General features: G+C 36.9%; 1 protein-coding gene across 1 annotated transcript; it reads right to left on the bottom strand.

The window, feature by feature from the left end:
• Positions 1-18,977, bottom strand: LOC143257218 (prostaglandin E2 receptor EP3 subtype-like). Its single transcript, XM_076515612.1, has 4 exons — positions 18,159-18,977; positions 7,331-7,744; positions 4,849-5,101; positions 1-1,877 (listed from the first exon to the last, which is right to left on the bottom strand). Exons 1-4 carry the CDS (start codon positions 18,567-18,569, stop codon positions 1,762-1,764), a joined length of 1,194 nt encoding a protein of 397 aa, XP_076371727.1. The 5' UTR covers positions 18,570-18,977; the 3' UTR covers positions 1-1,761.
• Positions 18,978-19,220: the final 243 nt, after the last annotated feature.

Raw genomic sequence — 19,220 nt, 5'->3', positions numbered from 1 at the left:
CTAGAACCACACTGAATATTTTTATTTATAATGTTCATACCTCACAATACACACTTCCTTACAAGAATAACCCTTATTCATTGCTGCAAAACGAAGCAGTAAGACATATATTACAAAAGCACTTTTCAGTGAAGCGAGACTGATAAAGAACCTTGAGAGATGAGGGTAACTGAGTGATGCGACCAACAGGAGGACTTGTATTCCCTGGCAAAAGGACTCCTTTGATGTATCTGGATCGACAAATTCTGGGGTGGGTCAGACAAAAGTATTTTCAACCTGTTATTGATAGTTTAGTTTTTCTACGTTTGATAGTTTTTCATGAGTGGACAGTTTGGAATATTGAACGTGTACCGGAAGATGATTAATTTGATATTTCCAAATAAATTCTCACTTATTGTTTGTCAAAACACTTCTTTGGGAGAATGATATATATCAGTAACTGACACATGAAGGTCACCAGAAATAAGTGTTAGTTATACGTTTACGTTGAAAAAAAAGAAGTCATGCGGAAGACTGAGTTTCGATAAGTGTTCCAAAGAAATAAAGTTTTCTATAATCAGGAGAGAATGAAGGGTCTTTTCAAGGGAATCGTGTGTGGGCGACGCACTGGTACCAATGACCTTTCAGTTGTAAAGAATAATCTATTCACTAGAATATTCCAGTTGATGGTGAATGTTCAAACCCTAAAGTAAGAGGATTTGATTAAGTTTATATAAATTATCATTACTATATGCTGATTGTGGTAAGTTGGCTAAGATTTCAACGATCGAAGTGCTGAAATCGATTTATTTTATCTAAAAGACAATTGCAGTTTCCTCGTTGTGGTCAGTTGGTTAAGATTTCAATGATCCAAGTGCTGAGACTGATTTAGTGTATCTAAGATAAACTTACAACTTCCATATTGTGGCCAGTTGGTTAAGGTTTCGTTGGTTGTAGTGCTGAGATTGATTCACTCTATCTAAAAGAAAGTTACATCTTCTCTACTGTGGTCAGTTGACAAAGTGGACAAAGTGCTGAGACTGGAAGGTGAACCTAAAATCTGTTAAATTAAATGCTAAGATTAAAAAAGGGTAAATGAATAGTGATGAATAAATTAGTAGATTCTGTATTAAGGACAAATGAAGGTTTAGATTCTGTATTAAGGACACACGAAGGTTTAGATTCTGTATTAAGGACACATGAAGGTTTAGATTCTGTATTAAGGACACACGAAGGTTTAGATTCTGTATTAAGGACACATGAAGGTTGGCAAATTACGTGTCAGATTGTGAGGACCTGAGAGGTGGTGGGTTCTGTAACGGAGATGACCAGATACTAGGTTGGTTTATTTCAAATACTTATATTTCAGGTCGTATTGGTAGTGAATGTTTCGTGTCATATCTGAGGACCTGAGTAGTGGGTTCTGTAACGGAGATGACCAGAGACTAGGTTGATTTCAAATATTGATTCCATATTGGCAAATGCTTCTTGCAATTTATGGCGAGAAACTAAAACGTCAAACTGTTATTACTTCAAAATCAGTTGAGACTTAAAGAAACGCCAAGTGATGAAGTGAGTAAGATGATAGATTCTGATTACTTCTGACTAGTTGAACCATTTGAGACAATGTCTGACCATTCTTTCATCTCTTGACTTCGCACACGAACACATAGTTTATGTTCATCTTGAATTCTAGATCTGAACCACAGTGGACCCGTGAAAAATAAGACCATAACTCAAAAATCCGTTTCTGAATCCATGTTCTGTTTGACTCATTCAAGCTCACACCCAACTCGTAGTGCCCTCTTTTGTCCTCTCTTGAATCTCAATGATCGAGCTCATTCCTATGGAACTTTGACATGCATTCTTTTTCTCCAACTTTTTCTCTGTTGGCGGGGCTAAAATAAACAGAAGTTAGAAATTAAGTTTTGTAAAGGTTTGACTGCACGCACGCGCCAGAGAAACATAACCGTGTTGTTGTTTTTTCAGCATTACAACTTTCTTAAATTCTCCCAATTCTGTAAATATATTAGTAAATTTCAATAAATAAGTACTTAACATCACACAACCTTTCTATTGTATTTTATAGTTTGAAATATTCAAAGCTGTAACCTGAGAGAGTGAAAGCTGAACCTTTTCTTATTTCTATGGGTATAACTTTTGAGAAGTATGTTTATTTGACCTCAAACTCATAAAGATCGGAATTCATCTCATAAAATCAAATCGACGACAGATATTTGAAAATAAAATCAGAATCCATACACGTATATTTAAAAGTGCGTTTTTTATGATTTTTGAGGAAAAGAGGAATATGTTATTATTTTAGAAAAATTATCCACTCACGGCTACAACGTTTCTCACAACAAGAATTTGTTTTTAATTAATAACAAAGCTACCCAATGGGCTATTAGTGCTCCACCTACCATGAGTATTGAAACCCGCTTTGTAGCGTTGTAAGTCCACAGACGTATCACCGTGCCACTGGGGATCACCAAAACATTTGGAGAAAAATTATAAGTTAAGGGTATCCTATTTCCAGGGAAATAATTCTATCGTATGTAAGTGCAATATGTTAGGAGAAAATGAAATAAACGCTGTCGTTTTTTTCCATTAAAAGTCAAGTTTTAAGCATTACGTGAAACACACGAAAATTAAGCCTTATTAGGTGTAACAATGGAAGGATAACATGTCCGCGTCTATTTAGTGTAGGAAAACAGAGACCTCTTAAGAATACTAAGATAAATGACTTTCGTCTCAATATTACAATATTGGATGTCGTAGAAAGCTCTTAGGTCGGGAGTCACGAACTTGACTGATCGGTGAGTTCACCTCTCTAGGTCACGGAACCATCCTTTCTACAGAGAGTTAAGCCTATTTCCTGTATCAAATTCAATGACTAACTCTAGCTGTGGCGAAGTGATAGTGATTGGTCAATGAGAGACAATACTGTGTTCAGGGCTCTTCCACTTAGCTTGTCTCCAGTGTAATAAAGAGGTTTAACATCACGAACTGTTTGTCCCGAAAAAGATTTCGAACAACAATTTAATTATAAAATTTGTATCTTTGTATTTCAAAATGTTTGTTTAGGTCTATCTAAACTTAAAATATAACAACTACTATTTAAGTTTGTTTGGAATTAAGCGCAAAGCTACACAGTGGACTGACTATCTTTGCTCTACCCACTACGGGTATCGAAACCCGGTTTATAGCGGTGTGAGCCCGAAAGCATACCACCGAACCGCTGGGGTACACTATTTAAGTTCGCTGTCAAGTGAACAAAGTTCAAGATTGTTGGTTTGTTGTTGAGCACAATAGGATTTACCCATCACTAGTATCGAAACATTTTAGAAACGGGGAAGTTTAAATTACACAATTTCAATATTGCTTTGTTAATTTTCGCACAAGGTCAAGGTATGACTTTTTGTACTAGAAGCTCTTATTTTAGAACTGTTAGACTAAAGGAAAGACACTAATCAATAATAGTTTGGTTTGTTTCGTACAAAAAGAGTGAAAGACTAGATGGAAGGCAGCTAGTCCTCACCTCCCAACGCCAACTCTTTTACCAAGAATAATGTGTTTAACCGTAACAATAAAACGACCCCAAAGCTAACTGGGCGAGCATGTTTGGTGCGACGGGAATTCGAATCCACGCCCCGCTGATTGCAAATCGAGCGCCCTAATCACCTGGCCATATTAAGCCCCTGGTCAATAGGACTCACCGCCAACTCTTGGGCTACTCTTGAATGATGTAGTAGTTGGTTCACTTGTATAGTACACCCATGACCCCAAAGTCTGAAGTCCATTTTCACCTCAATGAGGCGTATATCACGAATACTCGGATTCACTGTCCGGACACACTAGTCTTGACGCTGGCTTCGTCTAGCCCATATGGTTAATGAGTATTTATGTTAAAAAGGAGAAGATAATGTCTGATGAATTGTTAATTAGTTTTTTTTTAATTTCGTGCAAAGCTACACGAAGGCTATCTGCACTACCCGCCCCTAATTTAGCAGTGTAAGACTAGAAGGAAGGCAGCTAGTCATCACCACCCACCACCAACTCGTAAACTACTCTTTTACTGACGGATAATGGTATTATGCTTCACATTATAACGCTCCCACGGCTTAAAGGGCGAGCATGTTTAGTGTGACGGGGATTCGAACCCTCGACCCTCGGATTGCGAGTTGAGTGCCTTAACCACCTGGTCTGATAAATTTAAGAAACTTACTGAGAGAAAGGGAATAACAACAAACGACAGAAAAATGAATAAAATAAATAGCCTGAGAAATAAGGAGTAAATATACGAAGAAATAGCTTGAAAATGGTGAGTAAAAATACATATAAGTAGTCTGAGAAATAATGAGTAAAATATGTAGGGGCCCAGCATGGCCAGGTGGGTTAAAACGTTAGACTCGTAATCTGAGGGTCGCGGGTTCGAATCCCTGTCACACCAAACATGCTCGCCCTTTTAGTCGTGGGGGCGTTATAATATGCGGTCAATCCCACTATTTGTTGGTAAAAGAGTAGCCCAAGAGTTGGCGGTGGGTGGTGATGACTAACTGTCTTCCCTCTAGTCTTACACTGCTAAATTAGAGACGGCTAGCGCAGATAGCCCTCGTGTGGCTTTGCGCGAAATTCAAAAAACAAAACAAATCAATACTGTCGTCGTGTAAGAAATACAACTTTAACACAGTATTTTTAACGCATAAAATTTTAATAATGTTATATGAAATATTACACAACCAACAGGAGAAAAATTATATTAAAACCTAAGTATGAAAATTAAATTATGTAGGTTACTACATATTAAAAACAGAGTAACCAAGTAAGGTTGAGAAACATGGTAGTTTATTTAATTTGTTGACTTACTATTAACGTTCCACGAGATGGCGCTGTTCTCGTGGGACTTCCTGTTGTTGCTGTTTTTCATCCACCTTAGTTGAGGGAAACAGTAGAGACAAAAGGATTTGAAGAGGCTCCATAAATCTTGTCTGTGTGGCCTTCTAGATAGTACGTAGATCACTGGATCGAGAATGAAATTCAGTGCCATACAGATGTCAGCTACTCGGTAGAAGATTTGGTGTTTCCGTTGCAAATCCCTCTGAGCTATTATAATTGTCAACTGCAAACGGATAGAGTTATAAATAATCATCAGTTGTTTTCTTTAGAGAAGGCTTAAGACAAACATTACTAGATAAATAATGAATACCTCTCAGATTTATTTCCCTCTAATGTCCAACACAAAGAGAGTTAGACGACGGAAGTTAGCTTGAGCTAAAGAAAAATCCACGCCGTGAATTTTCTTATTAGAATGTAATTGTTAACTATTTTAAGCTCTACATTCTGTTGAGTTCGTAATGAAGAAAGATCTTCATTCCAGTTGTTTGGTTCTTCTTAATTAAACATAAAGTTAAACCATGGGTTATCTGTGCCCTCCCAAGTTTTTTTTTTTGCAGTGTGAGTCCCCAGACATACCGTTGTGCCACTAGGAAGACAACTTCAATCAGAATAAGGTTATTCTGCTACCTGTTTTTTTTAAGTGTGTGTTATTTATATATTTTGGGGCCAGGCATGGCCAAGCGATTAGGGGCGTTCGACTCGTAATCTGAGGGACAAAAGTTCGAATCCCGTCACATCAAACATGCTCGCCCTTTCAACCGCGGGGGCAAGGGCGTGGATTTTTTACACCCGATGGGAGGGGGATGATTTTTGCAACCACTTATGTGGACTGTTCAATTTGCAAATGGGTAATATCTGATTACGTGAACCTGAAAGCTGTAAACATGCAGTTACAGAGTAATCTTGTTGCCACGATACTTGCATGTATACTTAGGCCTACTGACTGATACTTACGAACTATCGCTTAGATCTAAAAGCTTAGAAGCAGGCCTATATTAAAGATGTGCATTTCGGCTACTGAAAAAGCCTACATCTAGGCCTAATTATGTAATTCGATTGGTAAGAACACGAGAATCACAAGAACAAACACATAATTTGTAGGCCTGTGATGCAATGAAACAATTCAACAGACCAAACTGTAGGGGGGATGATTGTATGCATCATACCCCCCACCTAAAATGAAGGGGAGATGTATACCCCCATCCTCCCAGGATCTACGCCCCTGCATGGAGGCATTATATTGTTACGGTCAATCCCACTATTCGTTGGTAAAAGAGTAGCACAAGAATCTTTATGAAAGTGTGTGTGTCTTTCTTATTGGTTAAACAAAGCAAACCAAACAGAGTCTTTTTTTTTATTTCGAAAGTCTGAATAACCACCACAGTATATAACGGAAGGAAGTTTTAAAAAAAAATTGTGTTTGTATTTACCAAACACAATAAAAATCAGAATTAAACATCATTGTATTTCACTGAGACTGATGCACGAACTCGTAATAAGCACAAAAGAACTGAAGTTGGAATGGACGATTCCTTCTTTCTTAGTCTATATTTTATTTCAGGTTGACAACATTAACACTGCCTTAAGAGTCAATAAAACAAACGTTAATAAACCTTATTTAAACAAAAACTGTGTATTATGCTAGATCGGCCCGGCATGACAAGGTGGGTTAAGGCGTTCGACTCGTAATCTGAGAGGCGCGGGTTCGAATCTCCGTCGCACCAAACATGCTCTCCCTTTCAGCCGGAGGGACGTTATAATGTTACAGTCAATCCCACTATTCGTTGGTAAAAGAGTAGCCCAACAGTTGGCGGTTGGTGGTGATGACTAGCTGCCTTCCCTCTAGTCTTACACTGCTAAATTAGGGACGGTTAGCGCAGATAGCCCTCGTGTAGCTTTGCGCGAAATTCAAAAAACAAACAAACACTTGTTTCATATAGGTTTCATCGATCAGAAGTAATATTAATAAATATAATTACGGTTTTAAAATGTTTGTAAGGAAAAAATAGCCTAAATAGGATTTGAATATTAATTATCTCAAATCAGCTTTGCTTATTAATCTAAGTAGACTTTGCGTATTAACCGAAATAGAATTCTTATATTTTATAACGACGAAAAATGATTGTCTATGTGTTACATTACTAATAATTCCTTTTTAGAAAGCGGACGTTTCTTTTTTACTTGTTAACTGAACACAGATTCTGTTAACAATATTTTAAAGAATGTAATTATTAGAGGAAAGTATACCTACCATCAGTGGTGTCCAGCTGACCAGGAAGAACAGACAGAATGTAATTATTAGACGGAAGTATACCTACCATCAGTGGTGTCCAGCTGACCAGGAAGAACAGACAGAATGTAATTATTAGACGGAAGTATACTTACCATCAGTGGAGTCCAGCTGACTAGGAAGAACAGACAGAGTGTAATTATTAGATGGAAGTATGCTTACCATCAGTGGAGTCCAGCAGACGAGGAAGGACACACAGAGAACCACCATTAATTTTGCAAAAGAAATTTCCTCTTGAGTGGTATGATTGAAGAAGAGTTCTCTACTATTTTTACAGATGGTTGTTCGCCCCATACGACCTTGCGATGTGTTCCCCACTTTAGTTAGAACAATGACCACCGTGAGGTTACAGAAGACGATGACCACACACAAGGCCATACCAAAAATAAACATGAAGTAAGCGTAGGCAATGTCCACTGTTTTGGTGGCAAAGCGATATCGAACACACATGTGACGGCGTGTGGGGGCGTTGATGTCATAGTACAGACCAAATCCCATGAAAGGAAGACACACTATAAGCAAGGACACGGCCCACAATGACGCAATGGCTACCTTGATCGTTTTGTGACTAATATTCTGAAAAAAAAAAGACGGCTTAAAATACATTACGATGACAGTTGTAGACTTAATATAATTTAAATATTTATTCCATAACTAACCCACAAAAACATTTAGTTTACAAACTGATATTCAGTATACACTAAGTTTAAAGTGATGGTATATTGGATGTTTGACGTTTAAGGTGATGGTGTAATTGGCTACTCTTGTGCGACCATATAGTGGGATTTAATTGTCTTATAGCGTAGCCATGGTTTTTGCTGGAACTCTTTGGTTCACAGCTCAAGCTCTTTCACAACTAACCTAAGCTAGGCCTAACCATCATATAAACGTTTGAAATGATGTTTTAAAAATTTATTAAAATGCGTGCCCTCTAGAACTGAGCAGTAAAGGCACAAAAACAGTAATTAAAGTTTGGTTTCCCAAGTTCTTAATCCTACTGTTTGGCGGGAGGTTTGATACTTGTAATTTTTTGTTAGCTGGAATTCCTAAGTTGAAGTCCCTCGCGAGAACAGCATAAAGTCTTCGGATTTACAACGCTAAAATCAGGGTTCGATTCCCCTCGGTGGACACAGCAAATAATCCGATGTCACTTTGGAGCCCCCCGCTAGTACAGCGGTATGTCTTCGGATTTACAACGCTAAAATCAGGGGTTCGATTCCCCTCGGTGGGCTGAGCAGATAGCCCTTTGTAGCTTTGCTATACGAAAAACACGTCACTTTGGTATAAGAAAACACACGTACACGCACCCTATGTTGAATTCTAAATATTTTTGTTAAATTTCCAAGCTAAGCAAATTTAAGTCAGTGTCACCAAACGATGTTCAACGTTTTGTTTTAGTAACTTGTTAGTTAGCAAACTTTTTATCAGGTGTCGTTCTGTTCTGCCACATAATATCAGCTCTCAGTGAAATTTTATGTTTGTTTCTTCGACGTCAAAGCCCCAACGCGCTTATCTATCGTGTGGAATCGAGTCCCTGTTTCAGAGTTGTAAAAAAAAAACAGTTGTTTTATATGGTGGACCGTTTGCTCCACTTTATGAACTACTTCGATTCAAGTTGACCTGAAAGTATATAGACGACTCAGACTCGAGACTCCTTGAAAGAAACGTGCTTGTAGACTTATCTGGTTGTGTCACATGGATAGTAACCACTTGGAGTCTCAGACCTTACAGTTTAAATGTCGAAACGTGGCAAGAATTAAATATCAACGGCCCTAACATAATCTGATCATATACTGTATTATTGTATTCTAAAGACGGTTGGTGTGGTTATTAAAACCTTCATTAAAACAAAGTACAGAACAACATTTCAACCTTCTTATGTCATCTTCAGGTTAAAAAAAAGAGTTTGTAACTGACCGTTGCTGGACACATGGCCGAGGGACGAGAGTAGGGGATTGTAGGGGGCGTTGCAATTATTTGCTAGGTTATTAATTAGTTTAGGTATAAAGGTGTTCCTTTATGTTGGTTTAATTTGATTCGAGTTCTTGTATACGTTGAAAATCTTTGATTTTGCGTTTGTTTATATTTGTTTCCCTACTTAATATCTGGGTGTTTTCTGTGGTTATGTTGCGTTTATTTGATTTATAGTGTTCAAAAATGTGTGAATTTGTTGTTCTTTAAGTCCGGTTTTCATTTTTCTGCTTGTTTCTCCAATATAGAAGTCGTGGCAGTTGTTGCATTGTATTTTATAAATTATGTTGTTGTTGTGTGTGTCAGTTTAATTTTTACATTGTATGGACTTTAGTTTTGTGCCTGATTTTGAATAAACTTAATGTTCACTGGAATGTTGTGTTTCATTGCACGTTTCTTCCAAAATGTTGACTATGTTTTCGCTGATGTCGGGAACATATGGTATGCAGCAGTGAAAGGTTTTGTATTTTGTTGTATCTTGGAATTTATTATCATTTACTTGGTCGGTCTAGATGTGTGTGTGTGTGTGCCTGTATAATTTTTTCAGCGGTTTTTAAAGGAAATTTATTGATGTTGATGAAATGTTGTTTCATTTGGTTGATTTCAACATTAATTTTATCGGGTGAACATAGTTTTGTGGTTTTGTTTATTTGGTTTCTTAATGTGTTGAGTTTTAGTTTTGTTTCATGTGCTGAGTCCCAATGAATGTATAATCCAGTATGGGTAATTTTTCGGTGAATTTCTGTTTTAAATTGTGTATCAGTTCTGGTGATTTTGAGGTTAAGAAATGTTATTTAATTAGTTTTTTCTCGTGTTATGAGTACGTCTTTGATATGTGTTTCAAGTCTTACATTTCAATGGTCTGGTGTGGCCAGGTGGTTAAGGCACTCGATTCGTAATCCCCGTCACACCAAACATGCTTGCCCTTTCAGTCGTGGGGGCGTTATAATGTACGGTCAATCCCACTATTCGTTGGTAAAAGAGTAGCCCAAGAGTTGGCGGTGGGTGGTGATGACTAGCTGCCTTCCCTCTAGTCTTACACTGCTAAATTAGGGACGGCTAGCACAGATAGCCCTCGAGTAGCTTTGTGCAAAATTCCAAAACAAACAAACAAACAAACTTGATTGTTCTTAATTGTCCATTTGTGTCTAACAAAGGAACAGTTGAAGTGGTGTAAGAAGGAGGCTATAGATATATTCAACATTGATGAAATAATAAAAGAATGTCCTTTTGTGGACAGCCCTGAAACATAAAAAATTATTAAACTGTGGTACATAAGTGCCAAGCGCCAGGTGGTGTCCCAGGGAGTGGAGAACGACTTTCTAAAGCGAAACGTTGTCTTGACGACAGATAGGAATGTCATTATTAATTTGACATCTACATGTTAATCACATGATATTCAGTGGGACTGAAAAGATCATATGACGTGAACTAGATACCAGTATAAAGAGTTGTAAAGTAATGTATCTTGGTCCTAAACCTACTTTTCGGTCGATTCACTAGCAATATGGACGTGGAAGTTAAGGAATTGCCCAGAAAGGTTTATTTATTCGGCGTAGAAGCGTAGAACAGTGTATCAGACATTATCGCATCTGTTTAAGTTTAGTGAGGTTGTGGTGATCGTTAGATGTTATCATATCTGTTTAAGTTTAGCAAAGTTGTGTTAAACTGTGTATAAAATCTTATGTGTTTAAGTTTAGTAAGGTTGTGTTGAACTGTGTTTAAAATGTTATCATACCTGTTTAAGTACGTAAGATTGTTCCGAATCGTGTATTAAATAGCATACCAGTATTTAAAGGGCAAAGTTGTAAGAAAAAGGAACGCTGGCTTTAATTAAAGGCGTAGTGAGATTAATAGACACTAACTAAAAAACAACTGACACTAGAGGTATGATTGAAGCAGTTAAAAACAAAACAAATCTCAGGTAATGATTGAATTCAAACTCTGATATTTTTGTTACTTGACGTTCTTGTTAGTAAACTTTACAGAGTATGCAACCATTACTGACAAAAATGAAATATATTACAATAGAATTGTTATTGTAAAGACTTCTTATAAAACAAGTTACTTAAAACATTTCGTCTGTAAGTCGAAGTGAGCACTAAAATGTCACCAACTTAATGATAGATAATTTTGTTTTGACAGATTCTTTGCCATGATATTTGTTTAACCTGATAACCCTTTAATACGAACCAAACTTTCCACTTTTTAATAACCTAAGTTACATCAATCTAATTTGCTGATAGAGAGGAGCTTTATCAACAACTAAAAATAACTGAAATCAAAACTTGATTCTGCAGTTTTTGTTTTTCATTTTACAATAATGGCTACACTTTTCTATCAGCTTATGCCTGAGTAGTTAAGGTGGCACTCAAGAAGAGGAAATAAAGAAACACGATTTTGACCCAACTTTGACAAGCTGGTATAAAGTGTTAGGGACATTGAGCCGTGAGCAATACCAGGGAGCTTGTTACTAGGCGATGTAATAGGATTACTTCATCAACACCCATGACCCATGATATAATAAGTACTTCAGTGACACTAGATGATATAATAGAATTATGGTAAGGGTGTATTACAAGGCGTTATAATACAGTCTAGTGAAAAAGTTAGGACACCCTATGAAAGCCTGTGTATTTTTGTAACGTTTTTGGATATATAGATATTTAACCTCAATTTTAACAATACTGAGAGATTATAGGAATATAACTAAGCAATTAAAACTGAAGAAAGGACTTTTCAAGATCATCCGTAAATGTAATTCTACAAAAATGCATATTCTAACTGAGGAAAAAAGTTAGGACACCCTACCCCCTAATAGCTAGTGTTACCCCCTTTGGCTGAAATAACTGCAGTGAGACGCTTCTTGTAGCCATCTACCAGTCTCTGACATCGGTCTGAAGAAAGTTTCCCCACTCCTCAATACAGAATTATTTTAGCTGTGAGATGTTTGAGGGGTTTCTTGCATATACAGCCCGTTTCAAGTCACCCCACAGCATCTCAATGGGATTAAGATCTGGGCTTTGACTTGGCCATTCCAGAACTCTCCATTTCTTAGTTTTCAGCCAGTCTTTGGTGGATTTACTGGTATGTTTTGGGTCATTGTTGTGTTGCAGGGTCCAGTTCCGCTTCAGCTTTAATTTTCGTATAGATGGTCTCACATGATCCTCAAGCACCCTCTAATACACAGTATAATGCATGGTGGATTCTACGATTGTGAGCTGTCCAGGTCCTGCTGCAGGAAAGCAGCCCCAAACCATGACACTTCCACCTCCATGCTTCACAGTTGGTATGTGGTATTTTTCCTGGAATACTGTATTTGGTTTACGCCAAACATGTCCTCTGTTCTGGTGTCCAAATAATTGAATTTTGGGCTCATTTGTCCAAAGAACATTATTCCAGAAATTCTGGTCTTTGTCTACATTTTCTCTGGCAAACTTCAGTCTGTCCTTGATGTTTCTCTTAGAGAGTAAAGGTTCCCTCCTTGCACACCTCCCATGCAAATTAAACTTGTGCAGTCTCTTTCTGATTGTAGAGGCATCAACTTTCACATCAACAGTGGCCGGAGCCTGCTGTAGGTCCCGTGATGACGTGTTAGGGTGTTTGGAGACCTCTTTTAGCATCTTGCGGTCTGCCCTCGGGGTGAGCTTGCTTGGACGACCAGACCTGGGCATGTTGGCAGTTGTTTTGAAAGCCCTTCACTTGTTGACTATTTTCCGGACAGTGGAATGGCTGATTTCAAAATCTTTTGGGATCTTTTTTTAAATCCCTTACCAGATTCATAAGCTGCTACAATTTTCTTTCTGCAGGCCTCAGACAGCTCTTTTGCTCTCACCATGGTGCTCACTCTCACTTCAACAGTCAGGAGCACACCAAACTAAATGTATGAAGTTTAAATAGGGCAAGCCCCATTCACAATGCAGAGTAACGATCTTCTACCGTGTTTACTCGCTTATAAGACGGGGATTTTTCCTCGAAATTTCGGGCTCAAATTGGGGGGGGCCCGTCTTATAGGCGAGGTCTACAGACATAGAAAATAAATTTAGTTCACTCAGTTTATCAGATCGTTCCTCAAATGCGGAATTTCGAATTCCATTGACGGCCGTGAGGATGATGAACTTTTCAGTGAGTTTATCGGCGGCAGAGATGACGTAGAGCAGGAGGAGAACACGGAGGAATGTGACCTCTACGATGATGGATTGTCCGAGGAGCAGTTTTATGAACTGTTTGGAGATAGCGACAACGAATAATTTGAAGGCTTTTGAATTTCATAACTTGCATACTGATTTCCTGTGTTCTATTAAAGTGCAGTTTGCGTAAACTCTTTTAATACTTTGAAGAAATGTGGTTTAAAAGTTAGCATAAACGTACTTTGATACTGAAATATGTTGTGATAAGTTTTGTCCGTTAGATTGTTCTTTGTTATGTGTTTTAAATATGAATATTTATCATACAGTAAATAAAATAGTTGATGAAATTCCATTAAACGCTTGAACACCGAGTTTGGATTTATTCATTTATTTTCACTTTTCTATCTCTTCTATTTTTCTCCTTCTAATCTGAAATCGAAATATCGTATACGAAACCCAAATTAGGTTTCTATTAATTTCCATTTTTTTCACTTTTCTCTCGTTACCTGCTTTCCTTCCTTCGTCTTATAAACGAGTCTAAACAGAATATCGACAATCTCTCAGGTGAAGTTGGGACCCGTCTTATAAGCGAATCGTCTTATAAACGAATAAAAACGGTAATCATGTGCACCTGGTGTGATACACCTGTGTGTGAGTTGAGCCATTTTAAGTGTGAATAAATGTGAGGGTGTTCTAAATTTTCCTTATTAGAATATGCATTTTTGTAGAATTACATTTACAGAAGATCTTGAAAAGTCTTTTCTTCAGTTTTAATTGTTTAGTTATATTCCTATAATCTCTCAGTATTGTTTAAATTGAAATTAAATATATATTTATTCAAATATGTTTCAAATATACACAGACTTTCATAGGGTGTCCTAACTTTTTCACATGACTGTATATTGTGTCATCAATATACGACTCTTGATCTCACATGTACATCAACAATACCATAGGCATGTTGCTAGATGACATAAACTGATTATGGTAAGGGTGTGTTCCTCGGCCTTATAATAAGATTGTACCATCAACACCATGACCCATGATATATGTACATCAGCAACACCAGGGTCATGTTGCTAGATGATATAAAATGATTATGGTGTTGGTGTGTTGCCATGTGCACAGTGTTAGATGGTATAATAGGATTACATCAGCAACAGAAAGGTACATTTCAATTGGGTATAATGTTTATTTATTTCCAGGACTCTTAAGAGTCTAATATGTTGTGTCTCATAAGGCAGTTTCTTGTGTTGTTAGTTGTTTTTTTAGTTGTAATAATGGCCCCTATTTTTATCCCTCCAATGTAATTTCGAATTTCTGGACAAACATTTTCTCAATTATTTTTACCTTGTGATGACAAGTTTCTAAAAGTCATTCCAGTACACTTGTTCTTTCACCCCTCTCAGTAACTCAGCAGTAAGTCTAAAGACCTATAACACTAAACCATGGTTTTGATACCCATGGTGGGTACAAGTACTTCATCATGTGACTTTGCATTTTGGAAGAAATGAATAAACAACTATTCTTTCAATATGGCTAAGGGGAAAGGGATGGATTAGCATCTAGTTAGACTGTGAGAAAACTCGAGGGCTTATGGCTCTCATCCCTTTGCCACAAAATCACACTATGCACTTTAGGGCCATGGGTGCACTATAACAATAACAATCAAATCTCCTGACTTAGTCAGACAAGAATATACAAAGAGATAGTTTTAGGTGCTGTTCACCACCTGCCTTCTTTCTATAAGTTTAAAATTGGGGCTTTTTACAGAGAGCACTCTATGTTATTCTGCACGAGAATTCTGAATGATCTATAATTAATTTCTAAGGCTACAAATATTTACGCAAATGGAAAAGGATAAAGAGAATGAACATTAAGTAAACAGTTTTAAATTTACATCACATTTACATCTAAATATGTTATACTAATATGTCGTTCTTGTGTAGGATGGCTAATATTTTATACTAGCAGAGACCCACAAAATATCTGTGGGCAAATTAGCACCTTTATTGCAATACTACTTTAAATACTGTTTTTTAAGAAAAAATACAAAATGTTCCTTAATCATAGGCACCAAAGTCCATAAGTCCACTTGTCTTAGGCCTAAAATTAGTTAAGCCATTATTAAGCACAATTGTAATCGATAACAAAATAGATTAACACTGTAACTTGTGTACGTTTTTTGCTTTAGCTTTGTTAAGGTTAAGCTTTACCTCACCTTACACTATCAATAAATAAACTTATAATATAATTATGCTACCTGATTTATAAAACATTTGTTAAACTTTAGATATGTTGTTGTACAAATGTCTACCAAAGTATAGTTACATCTGCCTTTTTTTTTATATTCAGTTGAAATTAAGTTTGCATGTATGTACACTTAAATAGTATGAGGTACACATTTTCAGGACAGACAAAACCTGTGTTATATTATAATAGATTTTGTTTTGTGATCGTCTTAGATTATCACATAATCTCGAAAAGTAACGTATCCTTACTGATATAAACGATTTAGTTATCCGTAGAAGAACTGATGCACCTTGACCATTAGCTGTCTGTTTATTTTGGTTCTGAGTGTGTTGCCGAATATGGTGTGTATACTTTGTGCTTGTATCTTTTTTTTTTTTCTCTCACAGAAAGAGAATATATATTTTTTGAAATGGCGATCTTGACCTTTGACCTTTTAATAATAAAATCAGTAGATACTTCACCCATCTCAAAAGGAAGTAACTTGTGAAGTATGATTAAAATATCTAGTTAAATAACTGGTTATCGTGCGGGAAGTTGAAGTATACTGACGAAAGTCGTTGTTCTAGCCCCCACTTACAAATCTTTTCAGTCGAAGGGAAGGGATGATGGAAACGGAACAGAAAAACTATAATGTTTATCGTGGCTTCTAAATGCATTTAATGTAATGCAGTTCGTGTGAGCCATAGTGTTTTGTTTTTATCTGAAACTAAACGTTCCACATAAGTTATATTGGAAATTCTGAGAATAGATGCTGTGTTATCATCACTGTTGTATAAGAATAACGATGAAAACAACAACAATGGATATTCTGTATGAGACGCTGTGTTAATATCACTTTTGTATAACAATAACTATATCAACAGTAACAATAGATATTCTGTATAAAGAGAAAGAAACAATTTCACAGCACCCGACACCTGAAACAGCTATTCTTAACTGGATAATGAAATTATCTTTAACTCTCATAACTTCCCCTCCTACTGAAACTGCGAGGTATCTTAGGTTGACCCGCGTCTTGAACTCGCAATCCTCGGACCTCTAGTTTAATATGTCAACCATCAGGCAGCGCTGGTGTAGTAATATATATATATATATATCAACTACACTAGTTCAAAGTTAGGATATTAACCAAATTCGTCTTGTAATAAACAGCTGTATGCATTTATTTATAACACAGTATGTTTGTGTTTTTCTTATAACAAAGCTATATTGGGCTATTTGCTGTGTCCACCAAGGGGAATCGAACTCCTGATTTTAGCATTGTAAATCCAAACACTTACCGCTGTCCCAGCTGGGGACATTTATAACACAGAATCATACGTCTTTGGATTACGACTAGTTAATAATTAAAGTCCCAGCAGAATCAACATTAGCCAGATCCTGCGTCAAAAACTTAAAGCTATAATTGTTATAAATAAAGGTTAATGAACTGTAACACGTCGTTTGCCCCCTCCCATTGGCCCACTGACAAGTCTAAAGGTTTATGATGCTAAAAATCGGATTTCGATACCTGTTGTCAGCACAGTTAACAAGCATGTAGCTTTCTCTCGACAACAAACAAACAAACAACCATTAGCTTCAGGATAGTGTTAAACACCCAGTAGCTCAGAAGTAATATTGAGAGACCGACGTTTGATCCCCGAGATATAAGAACTTAGTCAAATACGTGAATTTTAAATATTTGCTTAATTCTGTGTTATTTCTATTTTAGAAAAAGAGAAATAAACAGTCATATATTAATAAGACGCATAAAAAGTAACATATGAACAATAGCATATGAATAGCACATGGGAACAGATACAAATGAATAGCCCACATAAACAAACACTTATGAATAAGGCAAAAAAGTAATATATAATCAGTAAAAATGGTAACAACATATAACAAGAGAGACGTAAGAATAGCACATATGAACAGACACATATGAATACTACACGGAAGCAGCCACATATCAGCAATCACACATAAATAGAGCAAATGATAAATCGCATACAAACGTCCACATATGACCATTCGGATATTATAAGTTAAGTGTTATAAGTCATATATTACAAGGTCAAATACGGAACCTACGAAAGGATCATGTGCCCTATTTCGTGAGCCATCAACAACTACAAAACCTTTGAAAATTTTAATTAGTTTAAAGATGCCGTCTAGTAGCTCAACCGTAAGTCAAAAAAACGGGGTCCGATATCCGTGGTGGGCACAACACAGAGAGGCAACTGTAAAGCTTTGTACTTAACAACAAACAAACAATTAACAATTTCATTATGTTCCCATTTCAAAAACACATCAACTCGAGTGGCTCCCGTCCTTTGATAAATACCAAGTTTATCGCTATATTTGTTTCGTTATGATTTTTGGGCAAAACTACCATCGAATAGCCATTCTTCGTTTTAAACAGTTAGTGAAAAACACCCACCGCCAACTCTTGGGTTAGCTTGAATTTGATCTTTATTCTTACCCACGGCCACAAAAGTGCAATTTTCATTCATCAACGGGTCTCGAACCACAAATCGTCGTACTCACAGTTCATCTATGCTAATCGCTCATTACTTTATTTCATACATCTAGGTTTCTTTATAAATCGGTGTTTAAGGTAAAATAACTTTGTTTAGAGATCAACTGCGTCTTACCTTTTGATAAAAGAAGGGCCTAGTTAAAGCTAACCACCTCTCTACAGCCATTACTGTAGCCACACTGCCAGACGAGAGACCAAAAGTTCGGAGGAGGACTCGAAGAATACAGAGCCATCGAGGAATGATCATCTCTTTTGGCTCGAGATAAAGCTGTATGTACATGAGAAGAAAAGATCCGATAAGGGCTAATATGTCATTCCATATCAAACACCGGACCATTAGCGTCTGTTTCCGGTTTCGAGGAGTTTCACCTCGCCTTAAAATGATCAAAGAGCAAATATTTGCTCCAACACCGAAGACGTAAAGAAAGCTGATAAGAACCTGGTTTAATGTGGACAGATGTCGTATGGGTCCATCAGTTTCAAACTGTTCTTTAGCTGACCATGTGACATTGGCTTCGCTGACCATACTGACTACAGATTTATTCAATAACAAAGAAAGAGTTTAATAGCTCTCTGACGGAATAAGTCGTTATGATCGGGGCTAATAAATCGATCAGATAACACTACAATACCAACATTTTCCTTCTCGAGTTTTCCTTCAAGTATTCATATCCTATATTTAGGCTGGAGAGATCTGGTAGTGTAGGAAATCAAGTTAGTGAAGACGCACACTCGGTACATTATGAATGATTGACATTTATTTACGTTAGGTGGACACTTCACCGGTCAGAAAACACTTAACAGATAGAATATACGTCACACGTTCGCCATTTCAGCTTGTAATAAAACAAAAGACTAATTAGACAGATATGACTTTTCTATTTTTCTTACCACGTGCTGCACGAGACCCGAAGGCTCAGATCATACGAATCTTATCGCTCAGCACGAAAGAGTATGAAACAAAAGCGTCAGTAAATGTCGCTAGAGTGCAGCACATCCTAAGATGTCTTTTTCTGAAAGTTCACTTTTTTCAGTACTTATGTTTGTGAATTATTGTGTGCTGTTGAGTTTTGGTGTGAGGAAACGTCCGAAGCACAACAGTCAACCCTTTATTGTGTGTCAAAGAAACTCATATGTATGAATATGGAACTAAATATTCCAGGTGATCAAAGCAAAT

The sequence above is a fragment of the Tachypleus tridentatus genome, chromosome 7, assembly GCF_004210375.1.
Source record: "Tachypleus tridentatus isolate NWPU-2018 chromosome 7, ASM421037v1, whole genome shotgun sequence".
Lineage (NCBI taxonomy): Eukaryota > Metazoa > Arthropoda > Merostomata > Xiphosura > Limulidae > Tachypleus > Tachypleus tridentatus.
The sequence above is the reverse complement of the archived record's forward strand: the minus strand, read 5'-3'. Positions and strand labels throughout refer to the sequence as shown.